Source organism: Notothenia rossii (assembly GCF_949606895.1).
Source record: "Notothenia rossii genome assembly, chromosome: 10".
Classification (NCBI taxonomy): domain Eukaryota; kingdom Metazoa; phylum Chordata; class Actinopteri; order Perciformes; family Nototheniidae; genus Notothenia; species Notothenia rossii.
This window is the reverse complement of record NC_136908.1, coordinates 36,209,898-36,236,179: the sequence shown is the minus strand read 5'-3', so window position 1 is coordinate 36,236,179 and position 26,282 is coordinate 36,209,898. Positions and strand designations below refer to the sequence as shown.

General features: G+C 43.3%; 1 protein-coding gene across 1 annotated transcript; it reads right to left on the bottom strand.

The window, feature by feature from the left end:
• Positions 1–6,900: 6,900 nt before the first annotated feature.
• Positions 6,901–14,558, bottom strand: LOC307021725 (E3 SUMO-protein ligase ZBED1-like). Its single transcript, XM_079654104.1, has 2 exons — positions 13,923–14,558; positions 6,901–13,754 (listed from the first exon to the last, which is right to left on the bottom strand). The coding sequence occupies exons 1-2, from the start codon at positions 14,358–14,360 to the stop codon at positions 13,350–13,352; spliced, it is 843 nt and encodes a 280-aa protein (XP_079510230.1). The 5' UTR covers positions 14,361–14,558; the 3' UTR covers positions 6,901–13,349.
• Positions 14,559–26,282: the final 11,724 nt, after the last annotated feature.

Genomic DNA, 26,282 nt, shown 5'->3' with positions numbered 1-26,282 from the left:
GATGTTTCTTGTGCTCGTGAAAAGTTTCATTCCTCACTACATGAGCGCTTTCAGTTTTTGTTCGCTATTTTTGTCATCTTGACTAGAGATTGATAGTTACGCTTTGTTGTTGTTCACTGCTGTATTGGAAAATAAAGTATCTAACAAATACTTTACCTCTGTCTCCCGGGTCGTGCAATTGGGTCCTACATCCTAAGTGTTTGAGTTCGTAACAGTATGTGTCCTTTCTTTTAATAGATATCTAACAATTATAGCTTGAGTCTGTCTGATTCCCCAAACAGCTGCTTCTATATACTTGCTGCACATATAATACAAATAAACAACTCGATAAACACACTTTTGCTGATATCTGTTTTACTGCTGGTGATGTTAAATAACATGATTAATTTCCTCTGTCTCAATGATGAAAGTTATAATAATAGAAGACATGAAGCTGCAGAGAGAGGATGGATATATTCTTACCTCTACTTTGTGATTAGATGAAAATACAATATTAAATTGTAATTGTTAAACACATTGTTTATTTCATTTACTGAGGTTTTAACCATTATTTACAACATGTGTACATAAGCAGTGGAATAATAGGATATCTCTAGGTCATTAAACTGTCTTCAGTTTAATTTTATTAATACAAAAAATAGGTCATAGAAAATGTTTAATTGTGTATTTCAGCAGAGCGGGGGGGGGGGGGGCACAGTGCTGCTGGACCTGGAGGTGCTGACCTGGGGTCAGTGGGACATCATCTGGGCAGGTTTAGGGGAAGAAGGAGAATATAAACTGTTATGATCACAGCTATTAACATTAGAACACTAATATTGTTAAGAATCAATCTATACAACATGCTTTTGTTCATTTAAAAAACATTGTTTTATTAGTACAGAAAAATTAAGACTTATTTTAAATATGAAATAATATGATTAAATTACATCAGCTATATATAATTGATTTGTTAACTTACTAATGTAACATTATTGGGGGCTAAAGGAACAGCTTCATCTTATTTACCCATACATGCCAACCTTTCCAAATCCAAAAGAGGTAGGTTTGCGTGTGGCAAATGTGCACACCCAAACAAACTAGGTAATCAGAAGAAATGGAACCCCAGTAATTACATGTATAAACCATATATTTAACATATATTGCATCACTTTATGCATTTTTCAGAAAAAGTGGTAGTTTGGTAAACAGTGACATCAACGACATGTTTGGTCTGTAAAATGCCCGAAAAGTAAAAGAATGGGAGATAAATATCCCAAAGTCTCTACATTTTATTATATATTTTAATGTGTTTCTGGTCCTCTTTCAGATGAGACAGTGTAGATGAAGGATGTGTCAGGATGTAGAACTCTTGTGTGAACATTGGATAAAGCCAGGTTCATATTCTTGTTTCATGTTGTTGACATATTAGAGTCAATGGTTTGCACAGAGCGGAATATCTTTGTGTTGCGCCATAAATCAGAAAATACTGCATTAAAAAAGTCATTTCCTGCATTTTTCTACTGATAAAGTGTGATATAAATAATGTACAGGCTTTCAGATTGCTGTAGTTCACTAAACAGAGACATTAACGACATGTTTGGTGTTGAAAATGTCAGAAAAAGTGAAAGAATGGGAGATAAATATCCCCAAATCTCAAAATTGCATTATATTTTGTGTGTGTTTGTGGTCCTATTTCAGTTGAGGCACTGTAGGTCAGGGGTGCCCAACCTTTTTTGAACCGAGAGCTACTTTTAAAGTTGCCAATCTGCCGAGATCTACCAGTCCAAATAGAGAGGCGTAGCCATTACTGACAGCCTACTGCCAGGTAAAGACACACTTCTATTTGTATAAAACTGACCTTTGTACGATGAATACTTCATAAAATACTGCAGATCCTTTATCTTACCTCTTCCTAATCTCCACACGTACAAGTATTTAACTGAAGTTACACAACAGTGTTATTGATACAGAGTTGGAGTTTATTCACACGTCACATACTGCAGTGGGTAATGTTTCCAAGAAACATTGAACAGTGCTGCCACATATGACACAGGGAAAAAAGAAAAGACTCTGAACCCTTTCTTTGCCATTATATAAAAATAGTGTTGCTACAAAAGTATAATTTAGGCTTACGAATAAGACAACTCAGATCTGAAGCTACACAGGAATCTGCTGCCAAAGTGCCATAAAAAAGACAAAATTAATAGAATCAAACCCTTTTTGTGTCGCATTTTAGTCGAGTATAAAAAGAAATGCCTTTAAAATAGGATGCAAGCAACACTAGTTTCTTAACCTGAATTGATAATAGACTATAATCAATTTAAGTTTGCATTCTTATACCATTTTGTGCAATAATTATAATGAATAAGTTCAAACAAACTAAAACTTACAGCTGATTAATAACGCTATCTAACTTGACTTTTTATTATATCAAAAACCTGTTGAAATGCTACTGTTATTTTTACTGTCCCCCAAGAAGCGTGACGGCAGCCTCCAGGAATGCTTCTTTCACAACTTCGTCGTCTTTGAAAGACTTCATGTGTTTGGCAAGAAAGTGAATGACACGATAAGATGCTATGGTAGCAGCCTTGCTCTTGTTGTTGGGCCGGGTGAAAATGGACTGCTGTGCATTTAGCTGTCCTTTCAGGTCCCTCCCCTTTTGGGAGCATAGGGCAGAATTAGGAAGGAATTCCGATGTCGGTACACGTGTACGGGGTACAGGATGTGTTCGGGGTCCGTCTCTTACCAGTGACGTCACGACGTACGACGTCAATGACGTCACGCATTGTGATTGGCTGTACGGTAATTTACCCACGCTGTCTAGACAGTATAGAGGGTTTTTTTGATCGTTACATTACATTGCATTTAGCTGACGCTTAAGTGCATTCGACCAACAAGATAAAAAATTGAAGAAATACAATACAAACTTGAAGAAAAACAAAGACGAATGAGGAGAAGAACAAGAGAAATCGAAGGTAAGAAGTATATAACGTAATATGGTAGGTAATATGTAATATGTTCAGTGCCGTTGGTACGTTAGTTCAAACAGTAACAACGGACTATTTTTCTTAGCGGATGCATGTCAAATTTAATCAATACATGCAACTATTTCACATGTACAATATTTTCTTAGCCCTAATACTTAATACTACTTATTTCATTTTGATTGTTATATTTGATTATATTATATATTATCAAGAAATTATATATTATATATCAATATGATATACTTTTCTATATAATAGATTATCAAAAAAATTATTTATTAAGTAAGGGATAATGTGCAGCAATCACAATCGAGTCCACAATCGAATCCTTAAAGACAAAGTAAATCTGTTTACAGTTGTTTCATATGGATGTTGAGAGGTATCCATATACCTCTTCATTTTGCTCTCAAAGTGCACCAGATTGATGCATTTAACTTCAATATTAAAAAAAAATCACTCCAAAGGGAGTGCTTGTTCTTCCTTCTGTCTGTCTGTATCTGTGTATTCTCATGTTCCGATGAACCCAGCCAAATTGTTCTTCTTTTGTGTCTATATCGACGCCGGGATCTTGAGTCGAGGCTGATCCTCTTGCTGTGGTCCCGCATCCTGGATCCTCTATCCTGAGTTCTGGATTAAGTCGTGGACTTCGGGTCGTGGTCTTGTCGTGCTGCCTCCCTGAAGGCTCCCACAGGATTGTTGACATCTTCGTGGATTCATCCTCTTATTATAGACACATGCATTTCCTAACATTCGGTCTACCTCTGTTGTAAAATGTATTATCTCTTCGATTTACACACGGCATCTATTGCACGTCTGTCCGTCCTGGGAGAGGGATCCCTCCTCTGTTGCTCTCCCTGAGGTTTCTCCCATGTTTGCCTTTAAACTGGGTTTTCTCTGGAAGTTTTTCCTTGTATGATGTGAGGGTCTAAGGACAGAGGGTGTCTTTTTCTTCTCATACTGATATTCTGGACAAACTGCTGTTGTATTAGCTGTAAAATGTCTTTACTGTAGGGCAGGGGTAGCCAACGCGGTGCCCGCGGGCACTAAGTCGCCCGCAGGGGGGAAATTGGTCGCCCGCGTGCATGTTCTAAAAATAGCACAAGTCACCATGGAGCTCCGTCTAAAAAATTATTGAATAAATTCTTATTTTTAAAATGACAATATTGAATATAACATTTTAATAGCACACATTTTGTATGTACATATGTAAGTGAAATGGAGATTTGGTGCGTGAAATTGAACTCTGACCCCAGATAGGTTGAGAGTTGAACTCCACGCATCAAATCTCCGTTCCACCTTTAGCTGAGACAAGCTAGCATGAGCAGCTACGATCATGGGCGTCATCACCACACCGCAAACAGACAAACACACACACACACACACACACACACACACTCACTCACTCACTCACTCACTCACACACACACACACACACACACACACACACACACACACACACACACACACACACACACACACACACACACACACACACACACACACACACACACACACACACACACACGCGCGCACAGAAGAAACAGATGGAATCAACAACTGCGGACTCACTGCCTGGGGTCCCGCCCAGAAGTGAAACCGACCAATGGAACACTGCCAACTCACTGGCTAGCTCGCTCAGAAGTAGGGATGGGTATCGTTAGGATTTTATCGATACCGGTACCGGTACTGCTTATCAGTATCGGTATTTTTTGATACTCTTATCGATACTTTTCAATAATTTGGAGCTCAAAATTGTCACAGTCCAAACTGTGTCCCTGTTTGTTCCCCTGTGTGTGTGGAGATGGTGTGGTGTCCCTTGCAGGCAGCAGCCTGATTGCTCTCACCTGGCCGTCCGACTCAGCTGTCCCTCATCATCCAATCAGGACACAGCTTATCTACTCCAGTCTCCCAGCAACTCACCGCCAGATTGTTTTCTACACCAGTGGTATTACATCCTCCTGGCTGCCCATTCAGTTATCCTGTCTGCGTGTAAATCCGTACTCTTTGTAACTAGTTTCTCTTGTGTTTCCAGTGCAATCCCTCGGCCATCATCCACCAGAGCTTCCAGCCAACCTGCCAGCCTCTCACTGCCTACCTCCACTCCGGACCTCCATAATCACCAAACCTGCCTGAGTCTCCGAAACAATAAACCATTTAAACATCTTCAGTCATTGCCTGCGCCTGGGTCCTGTTTAAAACATAATCCTAACAAAAATTATAGACATGAATACAAGATGTGAAGATTAAACAGTAATTGTATTGTAATTTTCTTGCAGAAATAACTGTATAACTTATACATTAGCTTCTCAGAAGCAGACACAAATAAATAAAATAACTTAAAGGGGCCTGGCTCGCCCTATAATGCTTTTGGGGTTTTTCCCTCATACAGAGGATGAAAAGAGGCATTTAATTTTTTTTTTTTAACATTTGTAAATCATTTACATCTTCATCCAGACATTTTAAACTGACAACTTAGGTCGACAAGAGATCCTTAAAACATTGTCCTACAGTGACATCATGCAAAACTGTGATGTGAGAAATTGGTAAAAAGGCTAAGAGGGCAAAAAGATAAAGACGAGTACGTATATTATTCTGGATTGTACTTTTAAATCATCACAAAATAAATGATGTGCTGAGCTGAAACAAATCAAAATGTGTCTGAAGGTTTAAACATAGAAAAAAGTATTTTTGAGCTTAAAATATGTCAATTCCTAGTAAACGACCAACAATTGCTGAACCATACATTGAAACGTTGACCTTTAACAACATTTAAATGCAGTTTTTCAATTCACAATGACATCCGTAAGTTTAACTGATTTATAAAGCATTCAATGAAAGGCCAAATTATTATAGGTGTAGGAGCTCACATTAATACACTGTCAGTGTTAATAAACTAAAAAAAGACAAGGCGATGTGCCTGCAAGACTGCACTCAGGTAAACAAAACATATTACCCGTGCGCAGCAGCTCAACCTGCCTGCGAGCCTTCGCTCAGGTCACATTTACACAAGGCGCGGCTGAAGCCCGCTAGCACTATTAGCACTATTAGCACTAGCAGTATCACTTGCACCGTTTTAGATTCAATGAGTGTCTCATTTGCAAATGCTTCATTAAGCTGCTTGTGTTAGCCCCTTTACAAGCAACTAATTGAGTACATAGATTGCAATTTGCACTATCGCCACTACATTTTTATACAAGTGCACCCAGACCTTCGATCGCTTCTCTCTGTCCGCCATGCCTGCGGGAGTCTCAGAACAATAATAAGAGCGCTGTTGAGAGAGATGACGAGTGGCATTTACAGTGGCCAATCAGAGGCGTCTCAAACCGGATACATCACACGGGATGAGGGTTCCCAGCCAACCAGAATGGTTTAAAGTTAAACTAAGGAAGTAGACGTAACACATATACCGATAGCAGCACCGTTTGTCCAGCGGCTTAACGGTATACCAATACCGTCTAATCAGGTACCGGTATTGACTTAGTACCGGTTCTCGGTACCCATCCCTACTCAGAAGTGAACTCGCCAATAACAAATAGCTAGGGAAGAGCAAGCGACAAAACTCCTCCCCACCTGTGTATGAATGTTGTGATTATTTTGAAGATCGGCGCTCTTGTTTCTGACTGGCATTCGTGGTACGTATATCACATGGTGGTAGAACCTGAGCCCGGAGTACTCTGCCGAGTGCTTCGTGATTAGGTGAATAGGAGATTGGGTGATGTATTTTATGTTCTACCATTAAAACAGATTATTGTTTAACCCTTATCCTGGCTGCTTTGAATTTTTCCTTCTTTTGAGAACCCGCTCATATAGGAACGGCGCGGAGCAGAGGTTCTGCCCCAACAATTTGGTGACCCCGACCTGATGACGTCATGAGGTGGCGACGTGAGGACGTGCCGACGAGGTGACGTCATGAGTAGGGTTTTTTGGAGGAAAATCAGCACCCAGCGGACGAATGGTTCAGGGAGGCCTAGAATAATCTCTGACAACTAAAACTAGGATCCTACAACTGAAGAGGTGAGCAGATAGCCTGTTTCTATCGAAGGTCTGTAATTGGCTAAACTAAATGTTAGAGTTGTCAGAGACATATTCCGGTGTCATAGTTGTTGAGGTGGAATATGCAATACATATTTTAGGTAGGTAGGAAAGTTATATAAAATAAAAGTGAATCAACGAGGTGTGGTGTGTAAGAAGACGGTGAAAGGCCCCGTACTTTTTTCAAAAGTAGACGGCTAAGACTCGTTGGGGATGTTCAGTGGCTGTTTCAAGGCGCCATCCGGAACAAATCAGAATAACAATTCTGAGGTTCATAGGAATCAAAGTTAAGTTATATGGAAAAATCCAAGAGGAGAAAACGCAAACTTCGAAAAGCCATTTGAAACTAACGGATCTCGCTATCTCTTGTTCTGTTGGGTTTTAACTCCCATTATGTTGAAAGAAATATCACATCTTAAAAGCTGGACAGACAGTGAGGAGGATATATTTATGTACCAGGTGAATAAATAGAATATATTATTGAACATGAAACAGGCTTTGTCAGACAAATAGATAAGGAGTCATAAGTCATAATAGAGGGAGAATTTGAACGAGAGGAGCGTGAGTTAAGAGCTTACGAGAACAGTGGGTTCAAGCAGAACAATTTAATAAAAGGATAGCAGAAGTGTTAATTGTTGAAAGAAGCCCCCTTCTCCTAAAAAGGCTGAGAGCTACAGCGGGGGAGAGAGAGGAGGGTGTCAGTATTTGGCTGTGAGAGTCCCCCCCCCCTTTTTCCTCTCGAGAGTAGCAGCGGCCCGGAGTGTGTCTGCGTGCTTTTTTCTCTAATGCCTGAAGTTGGAAGGAAATACATTGAAAATGAACAGATCAATGTGTGATTTGATGTTGTAGATATATTGAAATAAATAAGAAACAATGATTTCCTGCTATTTAAACATAGTCTTTGAGAACTGATTGATACCGTTGTATTGCGTTGTGATTTTTATGGTATTTGTCATTAACTAAGGATTGTACTTAATTATACTTCAAGGAAAATTATATTACATACAGTAACCTTAGGGGAAAGTAAAAAGAGGTTTACTGAGTATATGAAGTACATTAAAGTTAAGGCTTTATTCAAATTAAATATAATAGGTGGATTTTTCCACCTAGAATACGACATGGAAAGAGGAGAATTTGTTAGACATGAAATAACGAACTCACTGGAAGAAATATATATTGTAATGTTATTTAGGAGTTGTATTTATCATATACAGTTACTCTCAGTTGATGGTTGTTTAAAGTAGATAGGAAACTGAAAACGTAAATGATCCACCAGAATTGTGTTTTTAAGTTTATGAAGAAGGAGTAGAAAGTAAAAAGAAGGTTTTTGTAAGTTTATCAGAGGGAATCTGTTAATGTTTAAACAGGACAGAGGTCCTGCACGAGGTTTTGCTCCAGCCATCTCACACAGTTACACAAAGGGGTGATTTGTGAGAGGCTGGTGCAGGAGCCGGCTGCTGCAGGGCGCAGAGAGGGCGCAGTGAGGAGAAGTAAATGGTTTGAAAAGTATAGAGAAGGTAAATGTTATATAAAGTTAACTAATATTCTGGAAAAGGTCATATTGTTTTATGAGTAACATAAAATAAGAATATATTTACTAGATATACGAACAACAGGCTTATCTAGGTTAACAGAAAATTGCTACTAACCAGTTTCAGCTGCAACTATCCTATCTTTGTTGTAAAGAAAACATACGCTGCATTTATAATTAATATTAAGAAAGTTCACAATTGATACCATTAAAGACCGTTTTGGATTAATAGGCCGTGTCTGTCATGGACATCCGTGCTTAGATGGAATAAAAGTGTTGAGAGATGTTCTCAAAAATGGGAGTTTTCACAATGCTTTTTAGTTTTTATTGAAACAATTAAGTAATAAGGACAGAAAAATGTTCCATGATGATTTTTTAGGTTTCAGCTTTAGTAATAATGAAGATTACATTTTGTAATAATTCCTTTAAGTGTTCCAAAAATATATTCATTAACTGTAGTCAGATTACTTGTTTTAAATATATAGCGCTGAATACAGTGTCACGATTCTCATGTTATGTCACGTTTATAGTTTTGTAGGTTTGGGTGTTTTTGCTGTTTTCCATGTCATGTTTTCCTTTGGGTTATTGTCTGGTCCTTTTCCCTGTGTTTTCCTCTTGTCATTAGTTTCCCTGGTGTGTCTAATTGTCTGATTATGTTCACCTGGGCCCCTGTGTTTTCTCCTCCCTCCTCACCTGTGTCTTGTTGTGTGATTAGTCTTGTGTGTATTTAAGTTCTGGGTTTGCTGTCTGTCTTGGTCGGTTCATCTTGTTCCCTGACTAGTTCTGCGGTGAGTGTTCTGTTTGTCATTGTATAGATATATCATAGCCTTGAAATAAAGGAATTTTCAGTTTATATCTGCATTTGGGTCCTGCTTGTTTCACAAACCGTGACATACAGTTAGTTTTGTATTCTGTTACAAATCTATGCTTGTAACACACAACTTAGATAAACAATTTGAAAAAGAATAGAATAAGCAAGTAGATAAAAGATGAATCTATAGTGGTTAAGAAAGGTGTCTTTGTTTTGCGTATTAACTGAGAACTGAAGTAATGAAGAATAGGAAGACTGTTACCATTAATGGGTTTAACATTCACATGTTTCAGCATTCCTGACCATATAGACACTCAGCTGTTTTATTTTGTCAGCCGCTGGGGGAGAGATTTACATTGAGTTTTTCTCAGTAGCTGATTTGCTGTGATTACAGCAGCATTGGATAGTTGTGCGCCACCTTTAGGTTGTACTCTGAATCAGTGTTTTGGTGAAATGTTGCTCATTGCAAACAGAAGAACTGTGCAAAGAACGCATCTCTGAGGAGGTATTGACAGTTTGCTTGTGCCTCGTTGTCAAGGCAACAGTGGTGTGAAGAGGAAATGGGGGATTCCTACTGTGCAGAGGACAACGTGTATCTGCTGATTGTATCACATTGATCCAGAGGTCCCTTCCCCCTCAGGACATCCCAATGCCAGAGAGAGTTTCCTTGGAGCCCACTGACCAGGGCTGGTTCTAGCTTTTTGGGGACCCTGCCACTGACTACAGCTGAAGAGGACAATGAATTATTGATTGTTCTCAATATGACAAGATCTTGAGACAGGCTGGTCTCAGTCTGTTCAGACTCTGAAGAAAACATGCAATGACTTTACAGCATAACTGTGCAAGAGTTTACCAGAAGGTGGTGTAGAACGATATGCTTAGTGTTTAGGAAGGGAGGCTGATTGTTTAATGATGGTCTGGAATACTGAAAAGATTAAAGTTTAATATCCTTGTTTGGCAAACAAGACATCTGATTATTATGTCACACATGATAATCTTGACATAGTGACTAGCTATGGGTAAACGTGTGGACGTTATACCATTATTATCATGAACTAAAAATAAATAGGGAAATAGTATCTGGTTAAAGATGAATGGATTTCATATCCTAGTGAGGATTAGTTATATTGTGAATACTTCACAAGGTATTTACTAATGTATTTTGAAGAACACATAAAAAGAAAACACAAGTCCAGTTTTGTTTTGTATTTAGATTAAATTGTCCATTACCAAAACTGTTCAGCTTCGGTGTAGCTTTAAACTTTAATAGTAAAAGAGTATAGTATAGGCTTATTTTTGTATATCTGATTTTTTTTTAATATGTTGGCTTTTCACTAGATCGAGATGGCATTACTTTCCATTTGTTAACATTTCTGAAGATTAAATATTTGTTTCATTTCTAATATTCCTATTTGAGACGTAATTTTAGAGTAACAAGGCTGATGCTGAAATTGAAAAATGTGTTAGTGATTTGCATGATGCAAAAAAAAAAGAAGAAAAAAAGGCTTTGTTTGTTCAACCACCAGTTAAACCTGAAACAGTAATAATGATTGATTAGTTCACCTAAAGATGTTGGGTTTTATTTTGTTGACAAAGGCCAAGTATTAAAATCTGAAGCTGCACTGGCAGATAGGAGGTCTGCAACTAATTTAGAAAACCTGTTCACAGACAGCTGTTGTTTTAAGACACCCCACCAACAGGCTCCAAGCAGCCTACCAGTGGTGGGTGAAAGACATGTGGGCCCAGAAGCCCTGAGCGTAGACTTGAGGGGTGGGTATCAGATTTTTCCACACAGGTTGACGCCAAAGGGGGACTAGGAGCAGGAGGCCGACACAGCGGAGTTCGTCTGGCTGAAGGTCATCAGGTCATCTAGGTCATCAGGTCTCAACCCCCGGTTCTCCGACCCCCACTGAGTGACCCAGAGGACATCTCATGCCGTCCGCCTAGGAGAAAAGGGGGACATCGGGTACTACTGGAGACAGTGTGAGGCGGGGAAATCATCAGGAAGGACCCTAGACGACATCAGGAAGGACCTCGCGGACATCCTTACAGCAGGCGACTCGGAAGCTGGCGTCAGCGGGCTGGGGAACTTGTCGAGGCAGCAGAGGAGTTTACTTCTCTCTGATTAGATTAATCAGTTCCACCTTTGAAGGAAAGGCCGCATCTCCCCCTCCCTATCAGTTACCCTTGTTGGCGTATTCCTTTGAGGGGGAGGGGGGGCCCGGATGGTTCAAAAGACAAGTACACTGCTTTCTGGCACTCAGGTTCTCACTCTGACAGTTCCTTCACTGACATTGAAAGTTGTTCTGTTCCCAAAGGTTTAAGGTTGGGGGACAGACACAGTAGCAAAGAATGACAGTAGTTATGTTTCAAATGTCTTATGTAAATTGGTCTTTTGTTATAAAGATCAAAAGGGGGAATTGAGGGAGGCACAAAGTTTGATATAGTGTATTTCTGGTATATTCATTTTAATGTCACCTCATATATTCGTGTGTGTGTTAAATTTGAAGGGACAAAGTAAATTTTTCCTCTTTTAAATATAGCGCAATAGTCTTTTCTTCCACTTTTATGTGTAATCAAAAGGGTGGTGTTTTGGCTATCGGTGGTTAGGCATAATACAAATGACCTTTGACATCTGCTTTGCAGTTCCCAGACCTCTGAAGAGGCCCTGAGTCTCTGGCTTCCTCTGTTAAGTGCTAAAACTATTATTGATTAAACCAAAGGACATTTTCCTCAAATATAATGTAGTTAAAGTTTTGTTAAATTAATGATTCATTTCCTGTAGACTATAAAAGAGGCCTTGATAATTGAATCACACAGTTAAACGAGACCATAGTCCTTTGTTCTCATTTTTAAATGTATTCATTCCAGATAGCTGACTTTTAGGTGAGAAGAAGTTCAGGGAAGACCTTAGGGCATGGGAAGAGTTCACTTCTGTTGGTTGACTGATTCTGTGGCCGTCATGGGACGATGGCGTTTGGATATTTACAAATATGGCTTTCATAAAGAAAAAAAGGTGACTGTTGTATGATAAGATACATGATAGGATGTGTGTGTGTGTTGAAGATGTTTAGGGGGAATGAGTATGTGTCCTGTCAAAGATTCCTCTGTCATGACTCCAAATCATTGATTTGGGGACCGCCTGAGGGCAGAGGGACAGAAACACACGCGCACAGAAGCAACAGATGGAATCAACAACTGCGGACTCACTGCCTGGGGTCCCGCCCAGAAGTGAAACCGACCAATGGAACACTGCCAACTCACTGGCTAGCTCGCTCAGAAGTGAACTCGCCAATAGGGCTGAACGATTTTAAGAAAAAATTGAAATTGCGATTTTTCTGGCAGAGATTGCGGTTTCGATTTCAACCACGATTTATTTTCTTTAAATCAAGTTTCAGTGTAATTTAATTAAAACAATGAATTTCATTAAGATAATGCAAGAATGAAAACGGCTGGCAACAGATTTCAAATGCAAGACTGTTTATTAACAAAATATCAAGCATTAAAAAGATCAATGGCTCAGCAGCATCAAAATAATTGCACTTTTGTAAAATAACGTAGGCTACATACAAATTATAAATTATAACAACAAAGTGGAGCAAACAAAGAAGTCTTACCTTAAAAGTAGTGCAAAATGGCTCAAAGGAGCTAGCTTATGAACATCAACATCAGCAGCAGTTACAGATATTCAACCCGTGTATTCAGAAACCTGTGCTTCTTCTTCAAATAAAGTGGCAAGAGGAAGTGAAATGTAAAGGTAGTAAAAATAAATAATAATAATAATCATAATAATTTAAAAAGTTTAAATTACCCTACATTTTCCTCATCAAGAAAAGATGTCAAACTGGTTAAATTATTTTACATCTAGTCTGTATACAAAAGATAAGTAAAAAAGAGTGAACATCTTTTTTAATGTAACAAAGACATGTCAGGGTAAGGTGCCGATAAGAGATTTCAGGGCAAAGTGCAGAAGAACAACAAAAATCAATAAATCTTCCCCTTCATCCCTTCAGAGATTTTTGGCCAAGAAAACCAACATGTCAACCTTTGCTGGCTTCAGACATGCACGCTGACATGTGACAATATTTCCACTGGCACTGAACTGTCTCTCTGATGGTGCACTCGTTGCTGGTATGCAAAGGTACTTACGAGCCAACTTGCTAAGCCATGGGAAGTTGACATTGTGCACTCTCCACCAGGCCAGTGGATCTTGCTCTCCATCAATGGTAGGAGTTATGAGGTAGTTGTCCAGTTCTGCTTTAATGGTATCCTCCAACTGCACAGTAGAGGAAGCAGGGACCACCTTGGTCTTAAAAAAGCTGCCCAGTGACCGCTTTCGTTTTGTAGAGGTGGATGGTGGTTCTTCTTCTGCACTCAGGGGCATGGTATGGGTTGTGACACAAGCCCTCTGCTCCTACAACACACAGTAATAAGAGGCATCAATGTTTTGCTATCAGTTGTGATTAAGACCAACGAGGCATTTTGTCTAAAAGTTTAAAATGTCAGTAGAGTATAGTTAAAAAAAACTAAAAATAGAACTTTTTGTTTTATTTTGAAACAACAAAGAAAAAGGACAGCTTACCTTTTGTGCCACCTGTTCCATTTCCATCTTCACTCTGTCTTTGATGTATGGGACATTCTCTTCGCTTATGTAGCTTGTCTTGAATCTTGGATCAAGGAAGGATGTGATGTCCAAGAGCTCCTGTGTCACTGGGTCGCTGTATTTCTCTTCAATGTAGTGGAGAGCTCTTGATTTGATCTCCTTGGTGAGATTCGTGTCCTGGTCAGTTTCAGCAAGCGTTGCTGTTCTGAGGAGATGGAGCACTGGCTTCAGGTATGACACGCTTACGTAGTCCTCACCTGAGAGGGCGTCTGTGAACTCCTGAAGAGGACCGAGGGCATTGTTTACAGATTCAAGTACATCTATGTCTTGCCAAGTGGGGATCAGGTGCCGCGTCTTCCTGTCTTCAGACAGAACCTGGCACAGTGCCTTGCTCTGCTCCAACACCCTCCCAATCATTTTCTGCCGGGAGCCCCATCGTGTCGGACATTCAGTGACCAGTGACTGTTGAGGTAGGTTTAAGTCTTGCTGTGCCTGTTTGAATGCCCTCTTCTTCTTCCAGCTGTGAGTGAAGACCGCAACCAGCTGCTTGCAGAGTCCTGTGGCCCGTTTGATTCTTTGATCATCTTTGACAGCATTTTCTGGTGGAAAACATTACATGTATTACAGTATGAAAAGCCATAAGGATAGCTCATAACACAGAATTCATAACATATTGATTACATCTGTTGTCATCTTCTATTAAGTTCAATGACGTTTTTTTAGCAGCAGACGTCAGGTGGTACTACCACAGTAAGTTATTGCCCATAAATTAATTTGTAATTGGTAATTAATGTACAAGCAAGGAATATGCTTTTTAGATATTCCACTAAAAAACAAAAAATCATTTAATTCGTAATATAGTGGCATCAGCTGTGGTTGCACCACCCTGACATCTGCTACTACAAAAACGTCATTGACCCATTAGTAAGGGCTTCAAAAATAGGGGAGACCGCCTTTGCATCTCTCGGCAATCCGCAATTAAACAGAAGCAAGCAGTATTGGGAGGTTTTAAAGTTTACCCATGAAAGGGTTCATTTTTCTCACTAGGATAAACAGTATGTTAAAGTAGCATTGCGCTAACAGTTGGTCAGCTAACTACAGCTTGACAACAAACCTCTCGGCGCTTCGTCCCTCCCCCCTCCCAACTGTGTTTGAGGGCAGAGTAATATAGCAGAGACTAGGGCCTCTGCGAGGATAATACGAACTCTCACACTTGTAGTAACTTTGTAAACATACACACTCGCAGGAACACACATTCTTGTACTTACTAATTGCAAGATGCAGCCTGTGTCCGAAGCACTGCAGTCTGGTCCATTGGTTAAGTTCCATTGCTTTGATCATATTTGTAGCGTTGTCTGTTGTTATGCACGTCTGGGCCTCTTCTTTTAGACCCCAGTTGGCCAAGCACTCCTTCAGCCCCATGTCAATATTCTCCCCTGTATGGTCAGTGGGGAAGTATGCTGTCTGCAGGCAGCGGCTACACAACTCGAAGTTGGCGTTGACGAAATGCACGGTCAAACTCATGTAGGGCTCGGTCGTTCTGCTTGACCACAGATCAGTAGTTGACGCATAAAACTCCGTGTTTTCCAGATCATTTAGAACTTTGGCCTTACATTCTGTGTAGAGCTGTGGGATGGCAACTTGATTGAAGTATGTGCGGGAGGGCAGAACATACCTCTTATCCATTGTGCGTAGCAAACTTTTAAATGCGTCTTTGGTCACTGTGTTTACAGACACCATGTCCTTCGATATGTAAGTCGTTACGGCAGCGGTAATCTCCTTGTGTCTTCGGCTAGTTTTTTCATAAGGCGTCACACTGGCGAACAATGATGTTATTGTTGGCTGACTTGCCGAAGTATGGCTGCTGCTTGATGTTTCACGGTTCTTTTTTGCCATGCACTGCTCATACAAGTTCAGGTGGTGAACTCTCAAGTGGCGATGTAAATTGGTGGTATTGCCAGCCGATGTAGCCACTTTTACACGACATGTTTGGCACATCACCTGTTTCTGGTGTTCATCATCATCCTCAAATCCAAAATACTGCCAAATGACCGACGTGCTGTTTCTTTTTGGTATTAATTTAGTCGGCTCCGCTTCTGCTCCCGCTTCTGCCATGCTTGAAATTTAATGACGAGCTACACACTGATTGGGGTGGAGAACACGTCATCTGGTCACGCGCAGGCTGCAGCTTTCTGATTGGTAGCTGGCACAGAGCCTTGGGCATTCATGTGAAATTATTGACGAAATTATTATTATTATGCACCAAGAAAAACCGCAGCTTTGACGATCCAAAAATCGTGTTGTCTGAGATCGCGATTTTCGGTCTAAAATGATAGATCGTTCAGCCCTACTCGCCAATAACAAATAGCTAGGGAAGAGCAAGCGATAAAACTCCTCCCAACCTGTGTATAAATGTTGTGAACATTTTGAAGATCGGCGCTCTTGTTTCTGACTGGCTGTCGTGGTACGTATATCACACGGTGGTAGAACCTGAGCCCGGAGTACTCTGCAGAGTGCTTCGTGATTAGGTGAATAGGAGATTGGGTGATGTATTGTATGTTCTACCATTAAAACAGATTATTGTTTAACCCTTATCCTGGCTGCTTTGAATTTTTCCTTCTTTTGAGAACCCGCTCATATAGGAACGGCGCGGAGCAGAGGTTCTGCCCCAACAGAAACTTGTCTAATATCCCGACATGCAGTTGTGCGATGAACATTAATCATGTCTCCCACAGTATTAAAGTAAAATCTGAGCGCAATCAGCACCTGCAAGGTTGGGGAGAGCACAGCGTTTCTGTCTGATCCGTTCTGTTGTTGAGGGGAGATCTCCTCGATTAAATCAAAAAGGGCTTGTCTGCCGAAACAAAACCTCTCTATGAGCTCACTGAATAGATGTTCAGTGGGTTTGTTCGATCACGGACGACTCTCTCGTCTTAATGCCCTTTCGTTGTTACAACATGTAAACAAGATGCACTGCCATAGTTATTTTCCTTCTTGCCTGTTTTACATTACTATGGATACTAGTCTGCCTTTCCTATGTACGCCTGCTCCATACTAGGTGTAAAATGTACACCCGGGCACAACGCATACAGGGCTTAAGTCTAAGTGGTGCAGTAGTCATAACTTTAGTTTGGTCTTAGCCTTCGGTTCTACGTCGGACGTAGAGTTACGCCCAGCTGGTGCACTCAACTCCAGGGACCAAGTCATTAGTCTGCTGCTCTAATTATGTCAATTGGAGTTATGACATCATCGTGTTCCATGACACAGGTGTTTATATTTGAGCTAACGACGTGTCCAGAGATCAAAGGTTTCCATGGTGATTAGTGAGAGTAAAGCATTTTCATTGCTCTGAAGGAGAGATACACCTCTTACATGTGAACGTTTTGTTGAAGAACCGTAACAGATATCTGTGAAATTTCAAAGCGTGAAGCATGTCAAGGAACTTCAGCATCTGAAGTGTACTTTTTGTTTACTTTCGGGTTAATAATGTGGCCTTTTTTGGCAGATTAACTAAAGGTGTGCGGCTGCTGTGGTGGGGAAAGGTGAGGCTGAATTTACAATGGTTTTTAATGGAGTTTTTGCCTCAAGAGGCATTTTGTTTAATCATTTTGCTTAATTTGTTTTCATCTTTCAAGCTACGAGATGTTTTCCTTCGTTTGTCATGAAAAATTATGTATCAGGAAGTAGGGTTTGGGAATTATGGCAGGTCTAAAAGAAAATATGAAGGCAAAATTAAATCTGTCCTCCACTCTAGCTGTGACATCACACAATCTAAAATCTGAAGAAAGCCTCTTTACCAAGGTCTGAACAATGTTTAATATCTCTAAAAGTAAGAATCAGATTTAAAAGTTGTGTTACACGAATAATATCAGAAAGATGTGTGACATTTTAAAGTTGGAATGAGGTTTCTGAGGGAAAGTATGCTAACAAGCAGATCCAGAATGTTCGCTCCTATTACGTCATTGGCGACATTCGGCCGACGTGAAACGTCCCGACCTATCGTCTCCGGCACACGTGACACATCCCAAACTATCGTCTCCGTATACAGTCGCAGCTGTGTGTCTGTGGCCGTGGCCGTTTCTCAATCGCGAGTAAAATTGCTGCAGAGCAACTATTTCAAGTATAGTACGTCATCGAGTGGCGCCGAAGGACTGTTTAAATGCATGTTAAATGCCCAGCATTCTGCGGCACTCTATGACGTAGTATAATTGAAATAGTTGCTCTGCAGCATGTGTACTCGCGATTGAGAAATGGCCCGGGTCTCAATTCAGGGGCTGCACCCTTCGGAGTACACAGCCTACGTGGTCCACAGAGGACCCAGCCCAGGTAGACCGGGTAGTAGGGGTGTAACGGTACGCGTACCGGTACACGTGTGTACCGAAGTGTACCGAACAAATATAACGTTAAACGTAAAAAATTCAGAACGTGAATAACTTTTTGGAAGTAATCTCCGGTGCTGCGTCGCAGCATTCGGAGTAATTTGTTCACAATGGGTTCAGCGCGTCATAGAGCGAGCAAGTCATTTCATTGGACGAGAGGCATACTATGAGAGCTGGTCACAGGGATTCGTTCAAATTTAGTCAGTAATTTGAGGAACTGTTGAAATGGCGAACGCAGATAAAGTTGAGCTCGAAAATCCTCCAGCATCATTGAAGTCTCCGGTTTGGGAACATTTTGGTTTCGCAGTTACGTACAATGATGACGGACAAAGACAGGTGGACCAAAGCTGTTTGTCCAACACATCCTCACTCCCAGGTCGGCCTATGTTGACGTTATGTCAAGTCCCCTGTGTCGGCTTTTTCCAACGCAAGGGGCCAGCCCTTAGCGTACATTTTCAACTTTCCGGGATGTCCATAGGCTTCTATATAGCTCCCTAAACGTATGTTGTAGACGACTTGAGATCACGAGCGAATGCTACCCGCAGATCCATTCTCACAGCGTTTATCAACCTATTTCTAACTCAATATCAAGCCACACTTATTGTTTTTACTTCTTTATTTTAATTGAATCATGTAGGACTTTTGTTGCTGTCAGTTATGGGGAGAGTAGGGGCTCAGAATACTGAAATCTGTATTGTTTCGTCGTTTTTTCTTTCTAATTTTGTATTATTTTCTAAACCACACACTGTTATTTCAACCCACTCTCTTCAGTCTGCGTACAAATGACACGACTTTACACATTGGAAAATGCGTGCAATAGATACGCTAAAGTCCGATTTTGCGTGCTTATCATACGCCAATTATTCCCATTGAGTTCTGAGTCCGAGTTTTGCGTGCATATGAGACGCAAATGGATACGGTCGTGTCTGAGAAGACCGGTGTGGTCCATAAAAACATGTTATTACTCAATATCAAGCCACGATTATTGATTTTATTTGTAATCGTATAATGTCTGACTTTTTTTGCCGTCCGTGAGGAAAAGAAATGGGGCTCAGAGCCTCAAAATACTGAAATCTTTATTGTTTTTAATCTTTTTTTCCTTCAAATTTGTTATTCTTTTCTAAATAGCACACTGTTATTTACTCAACAATAACACACTATTATCCTTGTTTTTATGTATTCGTTTAATTCTATAATATTGGGCTTTTTAGCCGTCCGTCAAGAACTGATTTTCAAAATAAACTCACCGGAAACAGACGTAGGCCCGGTTCAAGCTCGATGATTGGATGTTGTAGCCGAAATGCACGCTGGGATATGATTTTTCCCACATAGCACGTTTTGTTAAAGGTCCACTGGACGCAGCGCAGTCGAATTCGAGAAGGCGATTCGCCATTAAAAGAAGAAGAAGACAACGACATTGAACCCTCCTTGACACGGAGTTCCTCGAGGTAAACCCGTTTTCTGTAATGTAATAAAGAAATGTACAGTGTTTTTTAAATGATTTCAGCTTTTGCATCACTTTACACAGCACCATGTGTCAACATACAAGCTTACGCGTGCAAATTATTTGCTAGGTAAACCGTGAACTGCTCAGTTAGCATCATTGATGTTAGCCTTAGCTAACGTCTGTCATTTTACGGAGCTGTTGCAGTTTAAAATCAATCGATAGTAACATAGTTGATCATGTTATGACATGGTTCTTCAGTTTTTTTTTACTTAGCCTGTGACAGCACCACACACGAACAGACTGTGTTAGTGTTCTCATTCATAACACTCCGTTCGATGTCTCACTATGGGATGCGCCTCATCGCGGAGCAAACAGAAGCATTAATCTCATTACGCCAATCCTGATTGGCTGGTGATCTTGACGTCAGCGTCAGGGAATCCACCCCCTATAAGTAGCTTGCGCTACGCCGCATGCGTCATTCAAACACCTCTTCTCGCTTCAGAGCACATCTCTATATTGGTAGCCGGGCTAGCTTAACAGTCCACAGACTGAACCAAGCTATCCAAGCTAACTTCGGTCGACGGGCGCTCGCCGGCTACTTCTATATATACTTCTGCAAGAAGACTGTTAATACCAACACACCAGTTAGTATTGCAAATCGACCTCGCCGTTTTCTCCTCGGGAATAAAGGTAAGGTTTTGATTTTTTCAAGCTAGCAACACACGTGTTGCTAGTTTGTCTTCCCTCACTACCGACACCACGGTAGCGAGGACGTTTTTTCTTTTTCTCTCTCACACCAGAGGAGGGGAAGATAAAAAGGGTATTAACACACCAGTTAATATTCTTTGAGAATACAATTCTACACCGTCGTTTTTTCTCCGGATTAACGACAGTTGGGGAAGTATTTTTTCTCAGCAACGTACCTGTTGCGAGCGGGTCCTCTCCACGCCGTCACCACGGCGACCGAGATGGACGCTTCTCTCCCTCACACCAGAGGAGTCAGGGACTCGGAGGCTCGGCTCTGTGGCTGCGGGTTGAAGATATCAGGCACAGACTCACACCAGGTCTGCTCGTCCTGTCTCGGGCTGGAACACGCCCAGGAGGCTATCGACAACCCCGGCTCGTGCGGACATTGTGCCCGCTTCACCATCAAGAGCCTCCGCCGACGGCTAGCATGCCAAGCTAGCTTGTCGGGTCAGGACTCCCTCATGTCCTCTGATTTACCGGACGGAAATCAGGACACGGGGGCGTCCACCACAGAGATGGAGCCCCGCACTGTGTCGGTCTGGGGCTCATCAGTAGTGGCAGCTGCAGAACCGGAGTCCCGCGCCGTGTCAGGCTGGGACTCGGTGGTAGCGAGGGACGTGCGAGCGGAGCCCCGCGCTGTGTCAAGCTGGGGCTCCCAACTGGACCTCACCATGGTCTCGCCCGCGGATGATGTCCCGGAGTTGGACTACATGGAGGACGAAGAGGATGAAACCTCTGGATTCCTCCTGTCCGACTCTGATGAGCAAGACGATGATGTCTTCGTGTCATCAGCTCAGGCTGCAAAGCCGGGAGCGATGGCTGCTCTCCCGGGTGATAGCACACCAGCTTCGCCCTGTCTGAGTATAGACCTGCAGGCCGTGTGTCAGCGTGCCGCAGCCAGACTAGACATCCCATGGCCCGAAATGGCCAAGGAGACCTACAGGTCCCGTTACGAGGGGAAAAATTTGCCCCAAGCAACGAGGACAAAGAGGCAACTCCTGCCGGTCTTCCCGGAGATGTTGGATGAGGTGTCGGTCTCGTGGAGAGACCGGCCCTTCAGCAACAAGGCCCCAATCCAGGGTGCCTCCTCCCCTAGACTGCGACGGTATGGAGAGGCTCGGCCTGCTCCGCATACCGCCGATGGAACCGCTGGTGGCAGCTCACCTCCTCCCGAGGATGGCGACTACACCGAGCAGGAACCCCACGCTGCCGGCAAAGGCGGACCGGTTCCAGTCAACCATGACTGAACGGTCCTACAGAGCCGCAGCATTGTCTGCCAGGGCTTTGAACATTTCCTCGCTGCTAACCGCTTACCAAGCGGAGCTCTGCGAGGATCTATCGAGTAATCCTGGACCGGCAGTACTGGACGAGATAGCCGCGATCACGGACATCTGTCTCCGCCTTCAACGCTGCGCCGTCCAGGCCACGGGAAAGGCAATGGGAATTATGGTGGTGCAGGAAAGAGCTAGATGGCTCAACCTCACCAACCTCCCAGACCGGGAAAGAGAGGATGTGCTGGACATGCCCATCGTTCCCGAGGGGATTTTTGGATCTGCGCTCGCTTCTATGCAGAAGAGATGCGAGTCCAAGAAGAAGGAAGACGAGGCCCTCCACCTCTGTCTTCCTCGATGGGTCCAGCGGCAGTCCCTCGCCCAAGCTACCTCAGCTGCTCGGTTTAAAGTACCGAAACAGCAGAGGTCACGGCCCGCCCCGAGTCCCCAGCCCAGGCAGGAGACGAAGGCGAATTGGCCCAGAAAGTCTCCGGTTCCGGCTGCAGCCCAGGCGCAGCCAACCCGGAATTTCGGCCAGCAGGCGAGGAAGAAGAAGCTGGCGGCCTGACAGCCTCCTCTTCTTCCCTCGGTGACGGAGCTGGAAGGTTCCCCAGCTCCAGATGTGTTCCCGCTGCCTCGAGAGATGCCTCAAAGCCATCCTCAAGTGCACCAAAACAGATGTCACAATATTGCTCTGTTTTCTCGGATAAAGCATTTTCCGCTGACGCATCCAGGCCTCAGGCTGAGGGCGCAGCTCAGAAAAATGAAAGAGAAAACAATAAAACCAATAAACAGCCCGCCATTTGTTCCCCTTTTGAGAGCAGCTACGGCCTCTCTCAAAAGGCGGACGATGAACGGGTCTGTGAAGGCACCGCCGCCACGCGCATGCGCAGTAACGACTGGGGCTGTGAGGCTACCACCGTCACGTGCAGGCGCAGTGCCGGCTGGGGTTGTGAAGGCACCTCCGTCACGCGCATGCGCAGTGTCGGTGGGGACTGTCAAATCGGGGTACCACCATGTTCAGACACTAGAGGGCCCCATAACACAACAAATAGAGACTCAGAGGGCAAAAGACGTGACATCTCCGCTGGCTCTAAGGAGCGAACAGTGGAAGATGCTCACAACGTCTGCTTGGGTGTTCAAGACAGTTACACGGGGTTACAGACTCCAATTCGCTGTCACCCCCCCTTGCTTCTCGGGCGTTCTGTATTCACAGGCCCGAGGGGAGTCAGCCCACATTCTAGAAAGAGAGATTCTCTCACTTCTAGAAAAGGAGGCTATATCTATAATACCCGCCGAGCAGAGTCAGAGCGGCTTTTATTCCAAGTATTTCCTCGTTCCCAAACGGGGAGGGAACGGAATTCGGCCAATACTAGATTTGAGGGCTCTGAACAAATATCTAAGAAGATACAAATTCAGAATGCTCACTCACACATCTCTGCTGCGTCTCGTGCGACAAAACGACTGGTTTACATCAGTCAACCTGAAAGATGCGTATTTCCACATCCCAGTATATTACCCACACAGGAAATATCTGAGGTTCGCATTTCAGGGGATCTGTTACGAATACAGAGTACTTCCCTTCGGTCTGTCTCTCAGTCCAAGAGTGTTTGTACGATGTACGGAAGCCCGTTAAGACAACAGGGTATTCGCCTGGCAACCTACCTAGACGACTGGCTGCTTCTCGCACAGTCGGAACAGGAGGCTATTACGCAGACAAATGTCCTCGTAAAGCACCTGCTCAACCTGGGTTTCATAATAAACACAGAAAAGAGCATGTTGTGCCCGGCACAGACTGTACTCTTCCTGGGTTCACACCCGCCTGTCAGCGGAAAGAGTGAAAGCTTTCAGAGCTTGCCTCGCTCATTTCCAGCTGCGCAAACATGTTCTTTTCAGATCATGCCTGCGGTTACTGGGGCTCATGGCGTCAGCCATCCTGGTTGTACGGCTGGGACGGTTACACATGAGGGAGTTTCAGCGCTGGGTAGCCGCTCTAAAACTAAACCCCGCGCGTCATGGAGCACGGAGAGTGATGGTTACTGTGAAATGCGTAATGGCACTGCGCCACTGGCTGCACCCGACTTTTCTGGTACGGGGCGTGCCTATGGGTGCTGTCCTTTCACGGAAGGTGGTCACCACAGACGCATGTCTGACAGGCTGGCGAGGTATTTACGAAGGTCGTCCGGTGAGGGGTCTCTGGAGCAGAGACCTCCAGCGGTCGCACATAAATTACCTGGAGCTTTTAGCGGTGTTCCTCACCCTAAAACGCTTTCTGCCTTTTCTCAGAGGACACCATGTCCTTGTGAGGACGGACAATACGACCACAATATCGTATATAAACTGACAAGGGGGTTTGCGCTCTCTCCAGTTACACATGCTGGCACGCAAACTGATCTTGTGGAGCTGCGGCCGTCTCCTCTCTCTGAGAGCGACGCACGTACCGGGTGTGATGAACCTCGGGGCAGACCTGCTGTCCCGGGGTGTACCACTATATGCAGACTTGACTCTACATCCAATGGTTGTGAGCCAGCTGTGGGTGCGTTACGGCCGAGCCGCGGTAGATCTGTTCGCATCAAAAGAAAATGCTCACTGTCAGCTTTTCTTTTCAATGCGCGATCAAAACGCACCATTAGGCGTGGACGCGCTCGCGCACATTTGGCCTCCGGTCCTCCTGCTTCCTCCACTAGGTCTCTTTATGACTGTAAGTGGAGGGTGTTTGAGGACTGGTGCCTTCAAAAAGGGCACACCTCTTTTCAATGCCCTGTGGGAGTGATTTTATCATTTCTACAGGACCTAATTGATAAACACAGAGCTTTCTCCACGATCGAAGTCTACCTGGCTGCTATTGCTGCATGCCATGTGGGTTTTGAGGGTAAGATGGCCGGCCAGCATCCTCTGGTCTGCCGTTTTATGAAGGGAGCTCGCAGGCTCCTTCCTGTTTCCAGGTCACTGGTGCCCTTATGGGACTTGACAGTGGTTTTAGATGGGCTCACTCGAGCCCCATTTGAACCCCTGGAAGAAGCTGACATGAAGCACCTGTCACTCAAGACAGTGCTGTTACTGACCCTGGCATCCGCCAAGCGAGTCAGTGACATTCATGCGCTATCTGTACATCCTTCATGCACTCAGTTCGCCCGAGGGTTAACGAGAGTGTTGCTGAAGCCCAACCCTGCCTTTATACCTAAGGTGGTTGGTTCATGTACCCCCTTTGACATTGAGGCATTTCCTCCGCCGCTGTGTCCCTCCGGGGAACAGCAGCCGAATTTGCTATGTCCAGTCCGTGCTTTACGCACTTATATGGACAGATCAAAAGAGTTTCGTCATAATGACCAACTCTTTGTGTCCTGGGCTAACCCTCAGAAGGGCAAGCCTGTTACTAAGCAACGGCTCTCTCACTGGATTGTGGAGGCAATTGCTTTGGCTTACACGAGTCAGGGTCTGCAGGCATCTTCGGGTTTGCGTGCTCATTCGACTCGTGGTCTGGCTACATCCTGGGCTTTGTTCAGGGGTGTTTCCATCCAAGACATTTGTGCAGCAGCGAGCTGGTCCTCGCCGCTCACTTTGGTCCGCTTTTACAGATTAGACGTCTTTGCTCCCAGTGTGGCCCATGCAGTGCTGGGCCCCCTGCTGAGTTAGAGCTCTAACTGTTAAGTTCTGGTTGGTCTTGGTGACTTTTGAGATACGCTCGTCTGGCAATACGGGAGCTGCAATATCCCATAGTGGGACATCGAACGGAGTGTTATGAATGAGAACTATAGGTTACTTACGTAACCCCAGTTCTCAGAGTAACATGAAGTGAGATGTCTCACCAGACGGCCCTCCTTGCTATGGTGAAGCGAGAAGAGGTGCTTATTTTGAATGACGCATGCGGCGTAGCGCAAGCTACTTATAGGGGGTGGATTCCCTGACGCTGACGTCAAGATCACCAGCCAATCAGGATTGGCGTAATGAGATTAATGCTTCTGTTTGCTCCGCGATGAGGCGCATCCCATAGTGAGACATCTCACTTCATGTTACTCTGAGAACTGGGGTTACGTAAGTAACCTATAGTTATTAAGTAATGCAGCCGACTGAACCCGCTTTAAACGCATTTGTCAATCTGATTTAATCCTAAATGAGTGGCGATTTACTTCTTATAAATCATGTTTGGGGGAAAAGGCATGTTAATGCATACATCTGTAAGTCTTATATGTCACTTGGTAACCCTGTTTAAGGTGATTATCGTACATAATACTTTACTGAATCCAGATCAGTATTTCGGGGTTTTAAGCTTATATTCACTCTTCGAGCCAATCTGAGGTCTGCTCAGATATTTGTCCCATTGATATTTAAACAGACATTACTAGCCCCTAGCCGATACACGATCCGGTCCACATAAACTGTGAGTTTAGGAGTAGGTCTATATGGATATCTAATTTATAATTTAAATCACATGTAGGCTACATGTCGTGCTTTTAACCTAAATGAATAGTCTATAGATAGATACTTTATTCAT

What these genes read in the sequence shown, in the direction of transcription:
- LOC307021725 (XM_079654104.1), bottom strand. Translation starts at nt 14,360, where the DNA reads ATGATTGGGAGGGTGTTGGAGCAGAGCAAGGCACTGTGCCAGGTTCTG. An exon ending in TGGAACAGGTGGCACAAAAG is followed by an intron (nt 13,755 to 13,922) that starts GTAAGCTGTCCT and finishes TGTGTGTTGTAG; the next exon opens with GAGCAGAGGGCTTGTGTCAC.